Source organism: Oryctolagus cuniculus, chromosome 7, assembly GCF_051225735.1.
Source record: "Oryctolagus cuniculus isolate XC-2025 breed Fujian yellow rabbit chromosome 7, ASM5122573v1, whole genome shotgun sequence".
NCBI classification, from domain to species: domain Eukaryota; kingdom Metazoa; phylum Chordata; class Mammalia; order Lagomorpha; family Leporidae; genus Oryctolagus; species Oryctolagus cuniculus.
Window position 1 is genome coordinate 102,950,232 of NC_142873.1, and position 21,031 is coordinate 102,971,262.

The 21,031-nt window shown below is 37.3% G+C and overlaps 1 protein-coding gene across 7 annotated transcripts in view; it reads right to left on the reverse strand.

Annotated features, from left to right (window-relative positions):
* Positions 1-21,031, reverse strand: part of LRRC7 (leucine rich repeat containing 7) — a 589,098-nt gene that overhangs the window by 84,061 nt on the left and 484,006 nt on the right. For 5 of the 7 annotated variants that reach the window (XM_051857612.3, XM_051857607.3, XM_089337197.1 and 2 more), the window contains 4 exons: positions 11,864-11,975; positions 11,467-11,647; positions 7,616-9,299; positions 3,607-3,747 (listed from right to left, as the gene is read on the reverse strand). In XM_051857612.3, the coding sequence (XP_051713572.2) occupies positions 3,607-3,747; positions 7,616-9,299; positions 11,467-11,647; positions 11,864-11,975 (2,118 nt within the window). The remainder of the gene's footprint in view (positions 1-3,606; positions 3,748-7,615; positions 9,300-11,466; positions 11,648-11,863; positions 11,976-21,031) is intronic. The other 2 variants (XM_089337199.1, XM_089337201.1) reach the window with 1 other exon arrangement.

The following is a 21,031-nucleotide window of genomic DNA, read 5'->3' on the forward strand; positions in this document are numbered from 1 at the left end:
AAATATTTATTCATTCCACTGTTCATTTAGACAATAAATGGTAGTTTGAACTGACATTTTACAATGTTATATCTCTCCCAGACAACATAAAATTTCAAGACAATAGGTAAACTTAATTACAATAAAACACATCTGAAGAAGCACATGGAGCCAGTAATAATGTTGTAGAAAGTTGCCTTAAATGCTTTTTGGAAAGGCAGTAAACAAATAAATGATGAATGAATGAATGAATGAATAAATAAATAAACAGAAAATACTAATAATTTAATAGCTCATTTATGTGACATACATATTGAAGCTCATAATTACTATAGTTTTTTTAGAAAATCAGCATAAGTATCAATACATGAAAATTTTAAAGAAAACTAAATTTATTAAAAAAGGATTGTTGTATTTGTTGGCATTTACTTAATATCTTTAAAGCTTCATTAAATTATCACAGGAAATATAATTTACTATTTAGAGCATGGAAAGACTATATTTAGTTTGTAACCCATAAAAATATATAACACTTGACATGGCATTTCAGACAAATGAAAAATTAGAAATAGTCAAAGTACAATAGCAAAATTTGGGAGGTCTCTGTTTTAATTCACACAAATATTCACCATGTAAATATTTTTGTCAAATGCAGAGTTTTTGATCCTCATCAATAAGCAGTTATATCTTTTAAATTGTTAACTACAAATTTGTTTAAAGATAGTCTTGGAAATACATAAAGGCGCTCCTTCCTCCTGGTTGCAAGAGACTAGACTTAGCAAGCAGAGAGTGTGGGATATGGTCAGGGGTTAAGCCATTGCATGGTCCCTGGGGAGGTCCCCACATGCATGTATGCTGCAGCTCCATTTTTACTGCTTAACTTGCATTAGGTGAAATGGTATTTTAGATTGTTAGGAAACCTCATTCATTCTTTCCAGGACATCTCAGAGTAATTTGCCACAGCACCTAAGTGGTGATGCCCAGGACTTCTAAGAATAAAAAACACAGTTTCTGAATTTCCCCAGGAGAATGAACAGTTTTGTCAATCTTAGTTACTGAAAATATGTATTTATACGTTGATCTCACTCCACGTTTTAGTGTGATTCTCATGACTAATGAGCATGTAGGAGTTGTAAATATATTTTAAGTACATTTAGTAAATACTAATTTTATTATGTTAAGTAGCATGACATAAGTGTTGAAATGATTTTGCCTACTTCCACTTCTGTCAAAAAGGATTCAGGGAAAGTTAGCCCCAGTCATGGGATCAATTAGCAATGGCTAGTGGAGCCAAGTAGGGATAATCTGAGAGACTGTGTTTTAAAAGAGGTTGGCTATAGCTTGGTAGAAAAATCAAGTAAATTTTCAAATCAAAGCTCTCTCTGGGCACAATGGGGAAGAGACAGAGACTCAGATTGGAAACCATGGGACCTGGTAGAACCTGGAACTATTTGTGAAGCTAATAAAGCACTCAGTGCCCGATATATTCCTGCCCTGCCTTGGTGATTGGTTGGGAAAGCTGTCTCAGATACCAAAATAAAATTTTGGAATATATATATATTAGGAAAGGGGAATATTTTTCTAGCCCATGTGTGCATTTTTCATCCATTGGCTTCTCTCTCTCTCTCTCTTTGGTGTGGATAATAAATTATTAGTGGTAATTTATTTTGACATGAAGTCTTTCAGCACTTGAACTATTTTTGATTTGAAATTTATTGTAATATTCAAAGAGAATTCTATAAAGTCATCTGAGTTCCCAAATGAGGATGGTTGAAAAGACCCTTAACATAGCTCTGCTTTATTTCTACTATGGATCATCTTAGAGCTATTAAAATAGATTATGAATTCATTCTCTAGGGTACTCTAAATGACATCAGAAAATTAACATGGCAATAGAGAGGTACTTAGTTTACATCTGGAGAATAATAAAAACATTGATAAATGCTATTTCAATGTATTATCATTTTTCAGGTTGTGTATCTATATTATTATAGATTGGTGAGTAAATAAGTCCAAAAATTAGAAGGAGTTTCCATTTGATAAAACTTCAGGGAATTCAGGAAACAGTTTTAATTTAAAGGTTTGATTTCAATTTAACCTACAAGTCTTCTAGAAGAGATGCTTATCTGAGTTGTCATATTTCATCTATTTCTTAGGGCAGAAAAGTGTCAAGAGCTTTCTGAAAACTGGCTTTCTTAGGGAGGAGGATGAGAGCCTTGTACATCTGAGAGGACATATTCAAACCCATTAAATAAGTGACTCAGGTAGGAGTGGTATGCTAACGGTATGCTGGAGTCAAATGTACACAAGTCTTTCTGATCTGGAGTCTAGGAACATTAAGTTGCTACCTTGAAATTGCCTAGAGCAGTGGGTATTTGTATGACTGACAATGGCAAATACTACAAACCACAGCCTTGTGTTTCTCTTTGAAAAGAAAGTTACTAGCATAATCTTGGTCCTACCACAAGAGATTGAGGACAAGAAAAGCCGCTTTCAAAAGTTCTTAATTTAGTTACCTTCTTTTTTAAGTGATAGTGAATCTAAATGTATGGAACCCTTTTTGATTTGTTTCCCTAATCACAGTGGGACAGACTATCCAGAATTAGAGAATGTTGCTAAAGGCTAATTTGACAATAAATTATGACTTTGAGATCTTCTGATCCTCATTTTGCTGGGGTGGGAGTTTGTTCCATATGTTCATTAATTTTATTAGGAAATAAAATGTTTAGAGGCCATTGTTATTCTGTTTTTTATCACTGTTTTGTTTTGCTTTTTCCATAAAAAACTAGTAGGCTAATGAATATATTAGTATACAACCCTAATGACATAGTGTATGAAAATGACTCCTTAGCTTCCACTGACATGTAACCAAGAAGGCATTGATCAATTTAAACAGATAAAATGTGCATTCTTGTCTGAATAAAACAAGAAGAAATATTCCTTTAACTATGCAAGTATTTCCTCTTAGAGTATAGTCAAAAAATTTTCTCTTACAGTATACTTCAAGTATGCCTTCATTTTCATGTAAAATGATGTGAACTGGTTACTTTTCCACAGACCTAAGAAGCGTTAACCATTGCTAGTTTAACTACAAACCTGTTTGTCATTTTATTTCTGTATTTTATTTCTCACAAAGAAAATGGCCTGCAGAGCATCAGAGGTGCCAACCACACACTTCCATGCTAATTTATGATTCTCATCTTTTCCAAAGAATCAACTGAAATTTGGTAATAATTTCCAATTCTGTTCTCAGAATGCATCATCAAATGGGGATAGGCCTATCTCCAAAAAAGTAAAAAATAAATATAAATAAAAACAAAGAAAAACAAAAGAAAGGCAAAAATGATTATGAAAAATGAGCCTAAAGCAACACAAAAAGCCATGTACCTGCCCAATCCAAAAAGCAAAGCTCAATCCAAAGAAAGCAGGAACTTGATAATCAGTCTAGCTACAAATACTCATTTAGCAGCTAAGAGTTCAGGCTCTACATTCTTTTCCCTTGTGCTTTTGGGACTCCTGAGAGTCTATAATAAGCAGGGTTGTATGTACAGCCTAAACACATTAAGTGAACAAACAAACATTAATTGGCTTTGGTATGCTGACACATGTAGGGCAGTCCATACTTACTTTCTGAAGAGGTAGTTCTTGATGATCAAATTTAGACTTAGTCTGCAAGTTTAAAGTCATGCTTCTGCCTGCATGCATTGCTGAAATACCTCCATAGGGCAGCATGCCAAGGTTAACTGTGTTGTGTTTGTAAGCAGCATTCTGAGTAGAGGAAATAATCATGTGACAGGGTGTGAACACATGCTCAACAAACTGATTATTACATGAACATGTTTAAATTTATAACATTTAACTTTAAGCAGGCAAACAGTAACTTTCTTTTTTAAACATGCACTTGTTCAGACAAAAGCATACAGTAAACAGTGTTAGTTATGCACGTAATGAATACCATCCAAAACTACAGAAAAGACACAAAGCAAAGATACATTCTGTTTCACATTTGGTGCTAACTCAAAGGCATAAAATCTATCTCTCCTATACACAAGAGTAGTGACTTTGGACAAATACTGTTTATCTGTGGTAGGGTATTAACTTTGAAAATTAAAACTGAAATCTTAATCAAATTTTACCAGTTGTAAATCACATGGCCTCTCATATCATGAGATCAATATCCATGAAAGACAAATATTAACTTCTAATTCTGTTTTAAACTAATGTGCTATTAGCACCAAAATTGGTCTCCTTTATTGCTAGCACAATCTATAGGTATAACGACAGCAATTCCCAAAAAAAAAAAAAAAAAAAGGAAAGAAAGAAATAGAAAAGTCTGTCCCAAATAAATTATTTAATCTAACAACTGGCTTAAATGGACTTACTTATAGGTTTAGCTAAGCAAATAAAATAAATTGTATGTAAATCCAAATATTTCTATTTTTTTAAATTACATTTTAAATGAGAAATTTCATAATGATATTAAAGAAATATGTGTGAATTATTAATGCTATTTATCTGATATACCTAAATGCCTCTGGAATACCTAAAGAACACTCTAGTTATATTTGCATTGTGACTAACTTTCAACAGGTATAACTAAAATTATTCTAGGTGGTTGATACGTAATTTTTCTATAGAATTTCATTTAGAAATTAAACATTTTATCAAATTGTTTCTGCCAAGACAATTTTCTTCTTTTACCTACACTGGAAAAGTAATTATTGATAGTATTTGTCTTCTTTAAGTAGTTTTATTATTTTGGAAAACAATCCACAGAAATTAACTTAGTACATGTTTTTTGTCTAGATATTGTTGAAATTAACAGCAGACAGCTATTATATTCTAAAGGTATTATTTGCAAGGTAATGATTGCTCACCTCCAGGTTTCATTGTGCTACACTGAATGATTATTTAATTATATACTCATTATTATTACACTGATGTTGTGCTTGTCTACCAGTCATATTTTTATGGATTCACGATTATTTTATATAGAGATTTTTTTTTTCATTGTTACCATGCCAAAACTGCAAAGGACACAGAACACCTTGATCTATCATTTGATCCTCCCAGAGGGTTAAATTACGCTTGTCTAGTGATATTCCAGCTCCCATTGAAAGTAGCAGTCTCGGAAATATGGGCTCATGTGTTAACTTCTCTGTCACAGCAGGGTTCTCTAGTAGAAACATGAGCGCTGCGGTTACACTAAGGGATTAAACAAACATCTTTTATCTGGGAGAGTATTCAGAGCTGCTGCTACAAGGTCAACACCAAGATCTCCACCAACAATATGTAAGACTGGTAAGATTATCCAACGTCCAGGCCTTAGGCAGTTGTCTTTAATGTGGAACTTGTCATTGCCTAGTATAACTATTTGATTTGCAGGGTTCAAAAAGCTCCACAAAATTTCCCTGGGAAAGAAGCATACCGTGTCTCTGGTGCAGTCTGACTTCGGACAGAATGTTAAGCAGCACAGCTATGTCAAAGTCAGTTTTACATAATAAGTCTGTGCTTCAGTACTCTGAATTCACCTTACTGAGCAGCTGGGAAGTTTTCAGTAAGCTATAGGCTGAATAGCTCAATAACTCAATTAAAGGAGGGAAAGAAACTTACTTGGAGAAAACAAAAGGAAGAGATTTCCAGCATAGGATGACTTGAGGCAATATGGTAAGGTAATTTAATTTCTAGGACTTAAATGAGAAGCTATTGAATATACATTGAAACTGCCCTGAAAAATGAAAGACAGACCTAGGAAGTTATAAACAAACCAGGGATACGTGGAGACTAAAAAGGGAAGTGTTATTACAGCCATGGAGAATATAAAGATTCACTTTTAGTTATCTGGGATAGAGTGCCTCAGGCTTCTGCTGATTCAAATCCTCCTCCCCCAGTCTTAAATGCCCTCGGGAAACTGCTTTATTTAAAGGATTCACCTACTTCCCAGTAGTCCAGATAAAAGGTGAGTAGCCAATTCATCTGGGACAAGAGTAAATAAATAAAGGAACCACGTGCTTGGAATTTTATCGTTTCCTTTTCATGCTTTTGTTTCTGCTCACGCCTCTGTGGCCTCAAATCATTAGTCATTGTACATATGCTTCAAAAAAGTTCTTACAACCTTTCTTGACTAGTTCATCTTACCCTGTATGTATGGTCGTGTCTACACGAGGCCAGAGTTCCCAAACTGTACTGTATTATTTGGCCCCAAATATTTTCGCCCTCCAAGAAATCTGTCTACATGGAGGGTGTAAGTTGAGGTAAGGCATGGTGACAACCGACCAGGTGTCTCCCACTTACAGCCAGTCATGAGGCTTTGATGAGGCTCCCCTCAGCGGGACTGAGCATACCTATTCGAGACAGACATTCTCATGAAATAATTTTGCAAGACAGAACCAATCTCCACAATGAGAAACTAACAGCCACCCCGCACATTTATCAGTTCATTCCTTTCCTAAAATGCCATTCTCTTGTCATGTAGACACGACCTACAAACAATATAATTATTTAAAAAGAGCAAACCTGAAAGCACAAAATTCAATATTAATGAAATAATCAATGTCGTGACCTGTGCTTTTAGCAGGACACCAAATAAAATAGTAAAGTGATTAGTGAAACATCCTGATAGTATGTTATTACCCAGATCTCCGATTTACACTGAACATTCAAACCTAGAAAATGAGGATAAAGGTTCCATTTTCACACAAAGGATCTTTAAGATTCTAATGTGAATGCAGATCACACAGAGCCCTCTACACCAAAGCCACAAAGTATACTGAATGATGATGGTCAATTGATAATAATTCTAGAAAATGAAATACTACATTTCTCTTAGAATTTTCTTAGATTTGAACAGGCAACAAAAACATTTTTTTAAACTCTCTCCAATTACTGTGCTTTTCATTCTGTGATTCAATTTTCGACTGAATCAGGATTTCTTGCCTTTTTTTCTTGCAATATACACACTAATTTGTACATTTGCACTCTTCATAAAGAGGTCCTGTTTTTGTTGTCTGTAGTATGATTTAAATTTAAACATTTGCTTCTATATAATAGCCAATATTCTAAATGGCAGGATTTTTATTAAATAAAATAATGTGTAGGAGGGCATTCAATCTCTGCTTATTTTATTTTTCTGTTCTTGCGGGGAAGATTATTGCTCATTAGAAGTAATAACTTCAGTAGTCCCACAGCAGTAACTATGTGCAAATTTTATAAACAAATTAGACCTGACTTTAATATGAGGGAATCTGAGCAGAAAAGGGTGAAATACTCACTTTTTATAGATTCAATTAAAATCGTATTCTCTAGGTCACTAGAGAACAATTTTGTGTCCTAGGAGAAGCATTTTGTCTTAATGGCTAGAAAGTGATTGAAGCAACATCCCATATCAATAGTCACATTTTTTTTTCTTTCTACCAATATTTAGGCTAGATTTGATAAATAACTCCCCTACAGGGTGCGGACTCTGCATAAGTAACACCCACAAAAAGCTCTTAGGATCAGTTTCCCCCACAACATAAATAAAATGCTGATCATCTATCCATTCATGTAGTTCATGCTTCACTACATGTGCTTAGAAATGCCAGGAAAGAAAACTAAAGGCAGGAGGGATATTCTTACAGAGAAATGCCAAACATACCCTGTCTAACCTTCTAGCTTCTATATGTCTAAGCAGCTGTTGTCTCCAGTCTGCAGGCATTTTACCACAGCTCTCCTCTCCCTTCACAGGAGTGGGCCTCGTCTTTATATCACTGTTATCTGATGGCTTGTCACCATAGTTACCCAAGTTATAGTCAGATGGTATTTTTTCCAAAAGAGCTGCCATAGTAGGCCTAGCTGAAACTGGCCTGGTTTGGGAGGCCCCGTAACTCTCTGTACTGTAGCTTCTTGCCGACAGTGGCCTCCTCTGGGTAAGGTTTTTAACTGGAAAACTTCCCGCCTGAGCTTTCACTTCTTGATATGAAGGGTGTTCATCTTCATACCTGCCATTCCTCTTCAGGAACTGGGATTCAGTCACTGAAACGCTGCTTTGGCGATCCAGGCCGCCCCTATACGGGGGCCGGCCGTACCTATCGCTCGGGGGCAGCTCGTGAGGCTCACTGACCCTCCGAAACATGGCCATTTCCGTAGAGCTGGCCAGGGAGTCGGCCCTCCTCAAGAAGCCCGCCCGGGCTCCCTGGCTGGCAAACTGGGCATTCACCACAGCATCCTCGTTCACAGACGGCTGCGAAAAGGAAAACATTTGCTCCACCGGTGGGTAGCCTCTGTAAGCCCTGGGACTAACCAGATCCTTGGCCAGGTTTTTGCCGGGCTGTTGCACATACTCGGAATTGTGTTGGAAAGGGGGTGGGATCCTCTTCTCGGCTTTCACTTCCACTGATCCTTGAGGGTTGAAGCTTTGGTCAAACTGATAGACTTTTTTGGTCATGGAAGCTTTTTGCTGTTGTGGTCCTTTGCTGCTGCCGTAAGTGAGCATCTCGTCATCCAGCATGGGGACTGACTGGCTTCGCGACATGCTGGACATGCCGTGCTCTGGTCCCAACATCTTATCGGGGCGTTCGTGGCTTCCCAAGTGATCACTCCCAGTGGCATAGTTTTCTAATGGTATATTATAAACCTTGTATGTGCCGATGTCAATCTCATCAATACTCTGTGACTTTTTGAATTTATTGGACTTGATATCTTTCATGAGTGGGGAGAGCCTCTCTGTGCTTTTGCTAATCCAAACAACACCTTTAGAAGATTCTGGGCGGCAGTGGATTTGAGAAAAGACATTACTAAGACTCCTGTTGGGATTGGAATCGTGGTACTCCCACGGCACTCCAGGAGAAAAAGGACTAGGTATTTCAGCAGGTTCTTTTATATGGTCTTTCCTTTCAGGCAATGGGCTGGTGGTGGGGGTTGACTCTAATTTGGAAGGAAAAGCGGTCCTGTCTTCAAAAGGACTAGGGGTTCTGGTCCAATTCTGCCAGGGATTGGAAGGAGGCACTTCTGATTCTGGGGTGTGTCTGTGTGTAGACTGCTCAAGTTCCAGGGGAACGCCAACAATCCTGTCCTGCCTGATCAAAGGCCGGCGTCCGTGCGAAGGTGCCGCGCTCCTGGATTTGGACCCTAGGAGAGGGTTATTATTGGCATTCTCCGCCGTGGTCTCCTCAGCAACAAACCCCGTGTTATCATAATGCGAGCCATCAGTCCAGTTGTCAGGGAAAGCATCACTCATGGGCAGCCGGTCAGGACGCTGCGGGAGATTCCCAGGGGGAACAGCCTCCCGCTGGCTGAGCAATGGCTTTGAATCAAGAGGCTGTGGGAAAGATTGTGCAATCCTGCAACACAATGAGAAGGAGAAATATGAAGATAAGGAAGATGTGGGTCTTTGCCAGAAAGAGAACAAGTAGCAAGGAAGATCACCATCCTTTGCTGAACTGATCATTCTTACCTCCCTTAGGATTAACATGGTGTCACTGTCTTGTGTCCAGAGACATAAAAAAACCCACCCCTTCTCCCTGCCTTTAGGTGTATTTCTTCCTAGAAACAATCACCTTCTAACACAACACATAATTTACTTACCTGTTATAGTTATCGTATGTTGTCTAGGGTTCTCTACTGGAATGTAAACTCACAAGGGCTAGAATAGTGCCTAGCACAAGGCAGAAATGACATATATATTTGTTGCAGGAGTGAATGAATGAACTATATATATATTATATATATATATATAGAAATGCAATAATGGCCCTGAAACCTGACTGATAACTATAATCACTTGATTGCTGTCACCCAACCATGCAGATTCTGACTCAGGACATTTCTGAGCTATTGGTTGAGAGTACCTTCTTCAGAAATGTATGCTATATCTAATTAATCCAAATTATTTTCAAGTTACGTTTAGTTGAATGCCAGGTCCTGACTACGCAAAATGCCTTTGTATGGAGAACACATTTCAGGTATCATTTTCTGGAATGTAAATTACATTAAGACTTTAGGATGTTAGCCTGTTTCAGTGCGTGACTGGGGTATCTCTAGCAGGTATTCATTTTTCTTAGTTTATTTGAAACCACATGCAGTGTATGGATTGTTCAGAACTTGGCTCCATACAGACATTTAAACCCCAAAATCTTAGGTTATAGCTAATGGATTAGTGTTAATGGTTGATGGAGTAGGGTGGAAACTGGATTTAATTATGGCAGCTGGGAGGGGCCAGTGGAAGGCCTTTAGGTTACTTGCCTCGAGAGGTAGTTCTTGCTAGAGGGTTGGTTATATAAGCCACAAGAACTTGCTCTGATTCTGCTTCCAGGCTCCCCATGAAGTCAGTTCTCCGTGTATGCTCTACCACTGCTAGCCTCCACCAGATGCCACACTCATGGGGACACTCAATTTTGAAAAGTGAGCTGCCAAACTACAAGTGAAAATAAATGTTTCCTTTTCCTCTCAGGTATTTTACTTGAAGTGATGAAATGGTGAGTAATACACATACTAATAATATTGAACTACATGTATTTTATCTGTGAGATAGACTTTTATATGCTTTTGCTAATTGGTAAGAAATGCGTTTTGAAGACATCTTCTCAAATTACCTAAATTATACTCAGCTCAAGTAACAAATAATGAATTTCTAAACTTAAGGAGCTGAGAATTTCAAAGTGGGTATCAATGAACAGATATAATTACTTGTGAACCAATAAAGTCCTTGCCAATAGTGGCAATATTTACCAGTAAAATATGAGTAAAAGTTACTAACTCCCAGTACCATGGAACAATTTTTATTTGCTGTTTTTAGGGTAAAACATAGCAATAAATTACAAAACAGGGAAATCAGAACTGGGGAAATACTACTTTAGTGAATCACTTTATTGTGCTTTTGTTTTATCATCTGTAAAAAGAGAGTAGTAAAAAGCAGGAGGCATTTTGGAATGATTAAGTATTTGAAATACATTCTAACTTTCCAGGTGGTAGTGAAATGATGATGATGATGATAACAATGAAAATTTATTGAATGTTTATTCTGTGCCAGGTACATATGTGCTGAACACCACCTTATTTTAATCCATAATACCATTTTGGATGTCAAATATCCAGAGGCCTTAGAAATAAATGTTGGGCAAACACTCAGGCATCTTCAAAAAGTTTGGAAAGTGCAGGTTTATGAAAAATTATGCATGCATTTCAATTTTTTGAATAAAAATTAACTTAATTACATTACCACAAACTTTTTGAAGTTCTCTTGTATGATTGATCTTTAAAATTATTTATCTTAATTATTGTCTCATTCTGTTTAACTCCTGCCGTCTCTCCCTAATCAATGGCCTCAGCCTGTCAGACAGATTCATTTGCCCTTGGAAGTCCCAGGTGAACTCCATTTTGCTTACCTGCCCCTTTTGTCTTCTGTGCCACTCATGTGTTGATTATAATTCCCAAATAAGGAGACTTTATTTTTTAACAGTTGCTGAAAATAAGCATTTGGCAACAGAAAAGAGGGCATTCTAAACACACCTGTTACCCCACAAAGAATTATGTACTGCATCTTTAGCTGTTGTCTGCAAGGACCCCACTTTAACCCGGGTGTTAGAGGATGCTGAGGAAGCCTGGGACGGCGAGTAGTCTGAGTAAGTGCCTGAGGAAACACTGTTATTCAGACAGTGAGTTTTGTCAACTTCAGACTCATCAGTTGATTCTGAAATTTAAAAGGGAAACATGTTATGCTACGAACACTGACAGTTGCAAAGCACAGAAAAGTAAATATGAAAAAACAGATTCCATACCGATTAATGTTAGAAAAGCATACTGGTAAACTATTTTTATGGGCTATGGCGTATCATAATTTACACGTGGTGATTCGTCATGCACATGCATTCACGGCACATGTTCCACATCAGGTGCACAGTGTTACCTTTTTTGTCCTTCCCTAGCAGAACAAGTTTGGGTGGGTACAGAGGGGTCTCAGCTAATGAAGGGTGAAGTTCCCCAATCCTCATTTCATTAGCTGGATGAACAAAAGAATCCTGAGAGATATAATAATACAGGACAGGAAAGTAAACATTTCGACAGTAGGTATCCAACGTGGCAATATCTCTATTTGGCTCAGATGCAAAGATGTGGCTTGAGAATTATTTCACTGTGAGGCATTGTGAGACATGAACCATAGATACATTGAGTTAAGCAGTATTTTCTTTTCTAATTTAAGTGAGTCCATTTATTTGTCAGACATATTTTGAATGCTATTTATATGCCTGGCACTGTGCAAAGAACTGTGGAGGTTCCAAAGAAAAACCAAATGTGGCCTGTGCCCTCTGAGAGTTTATAGTCTAGTTGGCAAGATGTGATATTAACTCATTATAAAACACAGGGTTGAGTTATGACCAACCATATATGATTAGCATGATCACACACAAACACACACATATATATGTACACACATACATATAAGAGTTCCAAAGAGTAAACTCTAAGGCAACAGTATATATTGACCAACTAGAGACTTGTTGTTTTGCATCCCTAGCCACGTTAATGCCACTGTTGGGGACTCTAAGTCCTGGTCTTTCTGTCACTCATCTTAATTCATACTTTTCTCAAATGATCACCTCCTCAATTTCTCTAGCTCTACTATGCCTTCTTCCTAAAGTTTCTAATTTTCTCATGACCAATTTATCTTACTAAATCTTCCTCTTACAGCCATTCACTGAGTGTCATGAGCAATGCTGCCACATGACTATAACTTCACAATGACAAACGAACATGTTAAAAAAAAAAAAAAACCAAATCCTCTTGAATGTTAAACTTCTGTTATTTATAGTAGTATTCCTAGTTGACTAGATAGTGAGAAAACATTAGGAAAGGCAAAATACCAAATTCTCACTGTCTGCCTTTTATATGACCATACATAGGTAATGATGTAAATTCATGCTTGGCAGCCACCATTATATCTTTTTTCCCATAAACTTTACATTAACTTGAATTCAAAGAAGAATTTTGTTTATTCATTTGTTTAAAATCTTATTAATTTGGAACATTTAATGTAACACATTTAGAAATACTTTAACTGAGAAATGATATACTTGAGGACAAAAACATAATAGATTTAAAAATTCCTGACTTAAAATTAATTGGTTGATGTACTGAACAGACAGAAACTCTTATTATAAATTTCATATATTGTCAAGGACCGCCCACAGAGACAGGCTTGCTCAGGCAGTGAAACATCAATTTCTTTGACTGTTGGCTTAAGTTCTATCTGTTTGCCTTTTTTTTTTTTTTTTTGGTTAGGCTTGCAAGGGTATATCTGATACTTGCTAATTTTTTTAGAAGAATACTTCTATAGAAGAAGATTCACTGTGTAGAAGAGATTCTGAGACTCAGCTCTGGCCTGGCTTCACACAGATAATTAGACAAAAATTGAGCCTTGATGCAGAATTCTCCTGGGTTCCAGTTCTGTGATATTCTTTCTGCTGAACTCAAATATGAGCTTATTAGGGGTTTAAAATGCAGAATCAGGTTTGAAGAAGATAGGAAAGTGAGTGAGATTGAAGAAAATTCTGGAGCTGAAGAGGGAAATTTCTATTTTAATGGATTTTGAAAATCATTTTGAATTTTAGCATAATAAACATGATAACATTTTAAAGTGACATCCTAGAGAATCAAAACCTTCTACATGTTTGGAGAAATTTATAAACAGAAGATGTAAGATTGAGAAACAGTATATAAAAGGCACAAAAATGTTTACTTGTCAAAAAATGTCAGTTACAAGATATTGTATTTTCATGTTATTTTTGCTTTATCATTTATTACTCAGGTTACCTTGGGTAAGTTAAAGTATCTTTCTGGGCCTTATTCAGTTGAAATGATATTATAAAGAGGAAATAGTCTTGTGAAACCTAATAAAATTATAGGAATCTTAGTGAAATATGAAGCAAAATGAAATAGAATTTAAAAAATAGTTGCATAAGCACAAAATGTAAATATAATTATGGGACTCACTTTTTGTTTTTCTCATTCCCTGTGCATTCCATACTAAAGTCACCTTATTTGTACAGATCAAGCTTTCAAACTTGTGACTGGAACTCTGCATAACAGCTATGGTCTACCTCAAGTACAAGTCTAATCCTGCTCAATAATTTCTATCGTGAATCAAAAGGAGCCTTAGTGACTGGAGAAGGACACCATTAAAGCCAGAACAATGAATCTGCACAGACCCAGGTAGACTCTCATCATCATGAGCAAAGTGATGCTGATGATAAAGATGGTGATGATGATGATGACCATCAGGAATGGAGCATTGATTATATGCTTGCTACTGTGCAACTATGCTAAACACTATGTTATTTCTGTTAATTGTGTAAAAGTTATACTTGGATATACTTGTTTTTTTTACTGTTTCATAAAAAATTTATTTACTTGTTTTTATTTTATTTGCGAGATAGAGAAGGGGGGGAGGAAGAAGAGAGAGATTGTTTCACAAATACTCATAATATCCGGGGCTGGGCTAGGCTAACGCCAGTATCCTAGAACTCAGTCCAGGTCTCCGATTTGGCTGGCAGGTATCCAACTACTTGAGCCATCACTGATGCCTCCCAAGGGAGAGCGTTAGTAGAAAATTGGGATGGAAGTGGAGCTGGCACTCCAACCAAGGTTCTTTGATATGGGATGTAGGCATACACAAGCCGTGTCTTAATTTCTGTGCCAAATGTCCACCTCTCATCTTCATTTTACAGGTAAGAAAATGGAGTTATGAGAGGTAAAGTAATAATTCCAAATCAGAAATTTAATAAGTAGCAAAGCCAGAATTCGAACTGGTGTCTGTTCTACTTGAAGGTCTTCTGCGTGATACTGTGTACACCATATTATCTGCCCTAAGAAAAGCTCATTTCTCAAAAGGGCTTCACAGAACAAAGTTAACTACCCAGTAAGTGAATTTAACCATTGACTTTGTCTTTATAAATTCTTTTTGGTAAAGATTTATGTATTTATTTGAAAGGCCGAGGGACAGTAGAAAGGGAGAGACAAAGATCTTCCATCCATTGGCTTTCTTGCCAAATGACCCCAAGAGCCAGAGCTCCGTCATTCCAAAGCTAGGAGCAAGGAATTTCAACTGGGTCTCCCACATGGGTGGTAGGGGCCCAAATACTTGGCTATCATCTGCTGCCTTCCCAGGTACATTAGCAGGAAGCTGGATCCAAAGCAGAGTAGCTGCTTGAAGTGTCACTCTGATGTGGGATTCTGGTGTCCCAAACGGCGGCTTAACCCACTGTGCCACAATACTTGTTCCTCTATAAATTCTGTTATGGAGGCTGGAGGAATTAAGTTCATGTTGAAAAGGTGGGCAAAAATTTGAGAATTACTGGTGAAAATGATTGTTAGGGAATGAAATTTGGTGAGAGTCCCATTATAGCACATTGAACCATATTTCATTCTGGTACAGCAGACAGAAATGGAAGGGACAGAAAAAGTAAGTTCTCTTTTTAGTCCATTGCCCTTCCACTTCCACTATTCAAGCTAAATCTTGGCTGGTACTGCCATAGAGAAAGAAACCTAAGTTTGAAGTTAAAATGAAAAAAAAAAAAAAAAAGTTTAGTCCAGATCTAGTATCACTAGAGGCACTTTAAAGAAATGTTTAGAGATAATTGATTATCCTCTATTATTGGACGATAGATGTGTTTCCTCTACAGAGAATTTGGAGTTCCTCAACAAAAGGAAAAGTTCAGAGCATGTTTGAACATGGTCAGCAGTATCCAGTTAGCCATCTGCACAGGCTTATAGGAGGATGTGGCTGTAGTTGGCATACCATCGTCTTGAAGAAAAGGAGGTAATTATTTACTACAGCTTTTTCTGTGCTAAAAGCTTGGAGATGTATATAAATATCTGTTACCATCTGATTTTATCTCCACAATATTCTGAAAATTATTATCTGTATTCTAAGAGATACAGAAACTATGTCTCAGAAAGATTTAATGATTTGTTTCTCAAGGTCATCCAGTTGGTAACAAGGTAGAGCTAAGATTTCAATTCATATCTGGTCCCTTGGTTCCCAAATTGCATGGGTGCTGTTGCTAATTCACAGAGACACCATGGCTCATATTAAATGTTCAAGGGAATCAAAGCAATATTTGACATCAGTCAGACACTGTAAAAAGTGCTAGTTCGAGGTAGTTCTCCATTTCAACATTGCATTGCATATTCTTTTGGATGACAGTTCTTGTGAAGCTGGGTTGGGTGGTTTCTCTGATCAAAATTTAGCAAGTGCTTCTTGAAAATCAGTGTGGAAGAGACAGTAGAGTTGTGGTGCCCTCTATACTTTGGTTTAAGAAGGGAGGCAGTGTCTAACAAGTGTAAATATCTCAACCTTTTTTGGCTTTGCTATTTAAGAATGAAATACAAATATTTTCTCTTTCAACTGACATGTATTATTTTTCAAATGGCCACTAGGTAGGGCATCAATATTTACCGAGCTGTGTCTAACTATCTAAAGGGAACTATTAGGTATTTCTTTGAACAAAATTACTTATATACTAAGCATTTGTATACAAAGAGGTTATTCAACTTAACAGATAATAAAGTGTGGATAGGTAAGGCAGCCAACAATCAATTGATAACTAGTATAACAATAACTCATGTGGTCTTTGACTTCAATAAATTTCCAATTGGATGGAGAGACACACAAGTTTACCAGAGTTACAATACTAGATTTTCAATCATTTCTTTATCTAGCACAACAGATTTTATTGTGTTTCTACTGTGCATAAGGAATTGTGCTAGACACTGGGGTTACAATGATGGACAAGAAAAGGACCTTGCTCCCTTGAAACTCAATGTGTAGGGTTGGTGCTGTGGTGTAGCGGGTAAAGCTGGCACCTGCAGTGCCAGCATCCCCTGTGGGCACTGGTCGAGTCCCGCTGCTCCACTTCCAATCCAGCTCTCTGCTATGGCCTGGGAAAGAAATAGAAGATGGCCCAAGTCTTTGGGCCCCTGCACCCACGTGGGAGACCTGGAAGAGGCTCCTGGCTCCTGGCTTTGGATTGGAGCAGCTCCACCATTGTGGCCAACTGAAGAGTGAACCACCAGATGGAAGACACCTCTCTCTCTCTCTCTGCCCTCCTTCTCTCTCTAACTCTTTCAAATAAATAAATAAATCTTAAAAAAAAAAAAGAAACTCACAATGCAAAGTCAATAAAAAATGTTTCCACTGTATTTACTGCAAAGAAACAGGATGATGTGATGGAGAAAATCAGAGGGTCTGACTGATGAGAGTAATCGGGGAAGACTTTTCTTTTGAGGTGACTTTAAACTGAAAGTCGAAGAATGAGGAAGTGCTAGCCCTATACAGAGCTATGGGAAAGGCAAATGCAAATATCATAAGGCATGACAAGGAAAATGGGAGGAGAGAGAGGATCGTCATATCTCTTTCTTGTTCTTATGGCTCTCTCAGCCTTACTCTTTGTCTAGCATAACACATGTTAAAACTCTTGGCAAAGAACTGGCAACTAGAAAGTAAAAAATAAATGTTGATTTACCTTTCTTTTTACATTTTACTTGGCTACATTTGTAATCTATTTTTTAAAATTTGTCCATTCATTTGAGAGAGAGAGAGAACTCCCATCTGCTGGTTCACTCCCAAAGTGCCTCCTTCAACAGTCAGGTCTGAGCCAGGCTGAAGCCAGGTACTGAGAAATCAGTCCTGGTCTCTCATGTGGTTGGCACAAACCCAATTACTTGAGCCATCATCTGCCATCACCTGGGGTATGTATTAACAAGAAGTTGGAATTGGGAGTAGAGCTGAGATTCCAACCCAGGCACTCTGATGTGGATGTGAGTACCTAACTAGAATATTAACTGCTATGCCAAATGCCTGACCCTGTACTCTGTTCACCTTGATTTTTTTTCTGCTTTCTTTTTATGATTTGGTTTGGCTCTGTTTTTTGTTGTTGTTGTTGTTGTTGCTTTCCATATGTAATCACATCAGTGATAAATATCCCATGCAATGTATCAAACTTTCTCTTATACTGCAGTGTGATCTAAATAATGACGACTAAGACATGGCACACATGTCCAAAATAGATAATGCTTACCATACATTGATCAGCAGAATCCTTGGGTTTCTGCATTTGTTAAATCTGGACTTTGGAATAATGGAGTGGGACCTTTTAATTTGGCTTCGGTAATTTGAGAAGAGAGGATTATAGTGAAAGCAACATCTTGATCTAGGGTGGCTAAGGTGTGGGAAAGAAGATCTAGAATCTCAATTTTAAAGTACTGAAATTACCAGTGAAATTTCAAGAAGAAAAAGAAGAAAAGCAAGAAAGGGGTGGGAAAAAATCACACAAATAAATATAAAGCCTAAAGTTGTCCTTTGATCGTATCCCTTTATAGCATAGCTACTCCAGCTAATTAAAACGTTCAGAATTTATGTGGATGAAAGGAAGCCATTGTAGCATTTTTTCAAAAGGGCAAGTATATGATTAGATACGTATTTCAGAAAGACCTTTGGCAAGGCAACAAGGAAGCTGCAAGCAAGACAGCCAAGAGACTGCCAGTTACTACAGTACTGCAGGACAGAGTTGAAGGCCCGAGAGAGAGGAGATGCACCAAGGTGAAAATGCACAGGTTTTGAAAATTATTTGAAAAGAACAGGGAGTGGACACAAAGAAGGAGAAAGAAATCAGGATACCGCCCAAATTTGGGGAATGAGTGAGCTAGTAGATAATGGTTCCAGCTGAGATCAAATTCAAGAATATAGAAGCAGGGGTTGCATTTGCATTGTTGTGTAGCATGTTAAACTGGCATCCTAAATGGGTGTTGGTTCGTGTCCCGGCTGCTCCACTTCTGATTCAGCTCCCTGCTAATGCACCTGGGAAAGCAGCGAAGGATGGCCCAGTGCTTGGGCACCTGTGACCCATGAAGAAGACCCTGATGGAGCTCTTGGCTTGTGGCTTTGACCTGGCCCAGCTCTGGCTGTTGTAGCCATTTAGGGAGTGTACCAGTGGATAGATCTCTCTCTCCATCTCCCTCTTTCTCTGTGACTCTATCTTTCAGATATAAAATTAATAAATCTTAAAAAAAAAAGAATATGGAGCAGGGGCTAGAATTGTGGTGTCCTGGGTGCAGGGGCCCAAGGACATGGGCCATCTTCTACTGCTTTCCCAGGCCATAGCAGAGAGCTGGATCAGAAGTGGAGCAGTCGGGTTTCGAACCAGCACCCATATGGGATGCCAGCGCTTCATGCCAGGGCGTTAACCTGCTGCACCACGGCGTTGGCCCTTGATTTTGGATTTGTTAAGCTTGAAGGACTATTTGAAAATTTATTGTTTCTACTATTGGATACTAGTAATTAATATAATAATAATTAAATTAATGACCAAAGTCATCTTCTCTGCCTTACCTATCCCATTCCTGAATTAAGCAATTTTAGGATTTTCTTAGTTTTACAGTAAAATGACTCAGTTTATAGGTTTTTATGTCTACACTGTTATTTTGATGATATACTATGATTACAGGAGATTTAAATATAAAATATATGTGTAGTCACACATATATTATATGTATTTGCTTTCCTTTTTATATTGTTATAATATCTTAATGACAAAAGTCTGGTGTTTTTGCCATTGTATATGTGTAATCTTTTGGAAAAGAGAAAGTATGACAACACTGATTTTATAAGAACAAGCAATGAAAATGAATATTTCAGAGATTTTCTTAGATACCCTGTTGTAATTCCTTTTCCTGGAGCTGACTGGCACCCTTTGCTGTCAGATGTGCACACTACATGTATCTTTGCTTAAAATCTTTCCCTTGCCTGGCACACACTCCTCCCTTTTTCACTTTAAAAGAATTACCCAGGGGCTTATGCAGTGAGTTAAGCTGCTTTCTGGTTTGCTGGCATTCCATGTGAGCATCTGTTTGAGTCCTGTCTGCAATGCTTGCAATACAGCTCTCTGCTAATACTCCTGGGAAAGCAGCAGTGGATGGGTCCAAGTGTTTGGGCTCCTAACACCCATGTGGGAAACCCAATTGGAGTTCCAGGCTTTGGCCTGGCAGAGCCCTGGCTGTTATAGCCATTTGGGCAGTGTACCAGCAGATGGAAGGTCTCTCTCTGCCTTTCAAATAATAAATCAATCTTTAAAGAAAAGAATCACTCAGGCAGTTAACCCTTCACCTAACGGTATTATATTCTCTGCTACACAAACAACCACATGATCATATTTTATGTGATACGTTCTCTAATCACTGCATATGTGTTAAATTTATCTGGTTAGGCTTTAAATTATTTGAAACTAAGGACACATTTATATTTCTTTTCTCTCACAGTGTTTAGCATAGTGCTACATATATAGTTGGTGTCTAATGCAACAAATTGATGGTTTGAAATGCAGATTTATAAGAGTTTCACTGAACTAGATTTTTGAGAAGATTTTTAAGAACTTCTAGACTTACTCATAGCAATTATGCTTTCAGTGAAGATAAAAGGATGATAAATAAGAGTTGATGAGATAATAGAGGTGGCATAAATGTAGTTGAATTCTTTTCAGACTGCACAAATAAACACATTCCTAACTCATTCAAAAATACACTTTTAATTGTCATATGAATAATTTCATAAGCTTAAATTTCAAAGTTATCTTCCTCTTTTGTTGTTAATAGCAGTGTTTCCTATAATTCTTGCAACCCCAAAACAAAAACATTTTAAAAAACTCAAAGACTGATTAGGGATTTTACTGTGAATTTCAGAACAAATAATCTTTGGTCAGTACTTCCTCATGACTGATACAATAAAAGTTTGGAGTAGCCTAAATAATAACTCTAATATAATGCACTCACTGAGCAGGTGTAGTTGGGTGACATAGGTCTAGTTGAGTGACAAATTATTTATTATGTGTGTATTGGAACTTTTGGAGCTGTTTTAGTGAGTATAAGCTATGAGGGTATCATTTGTGATTTTTAAAAGGCAACCCTCATACCTTGAAAGAATAGACATTATATTTTAGGGAAAATGCACATATCAAGGAAGGTCTATTCAGTAAAAAATGATCACTTATAATTCTAAAAAATCCAAACCACACTGTCAGTTACC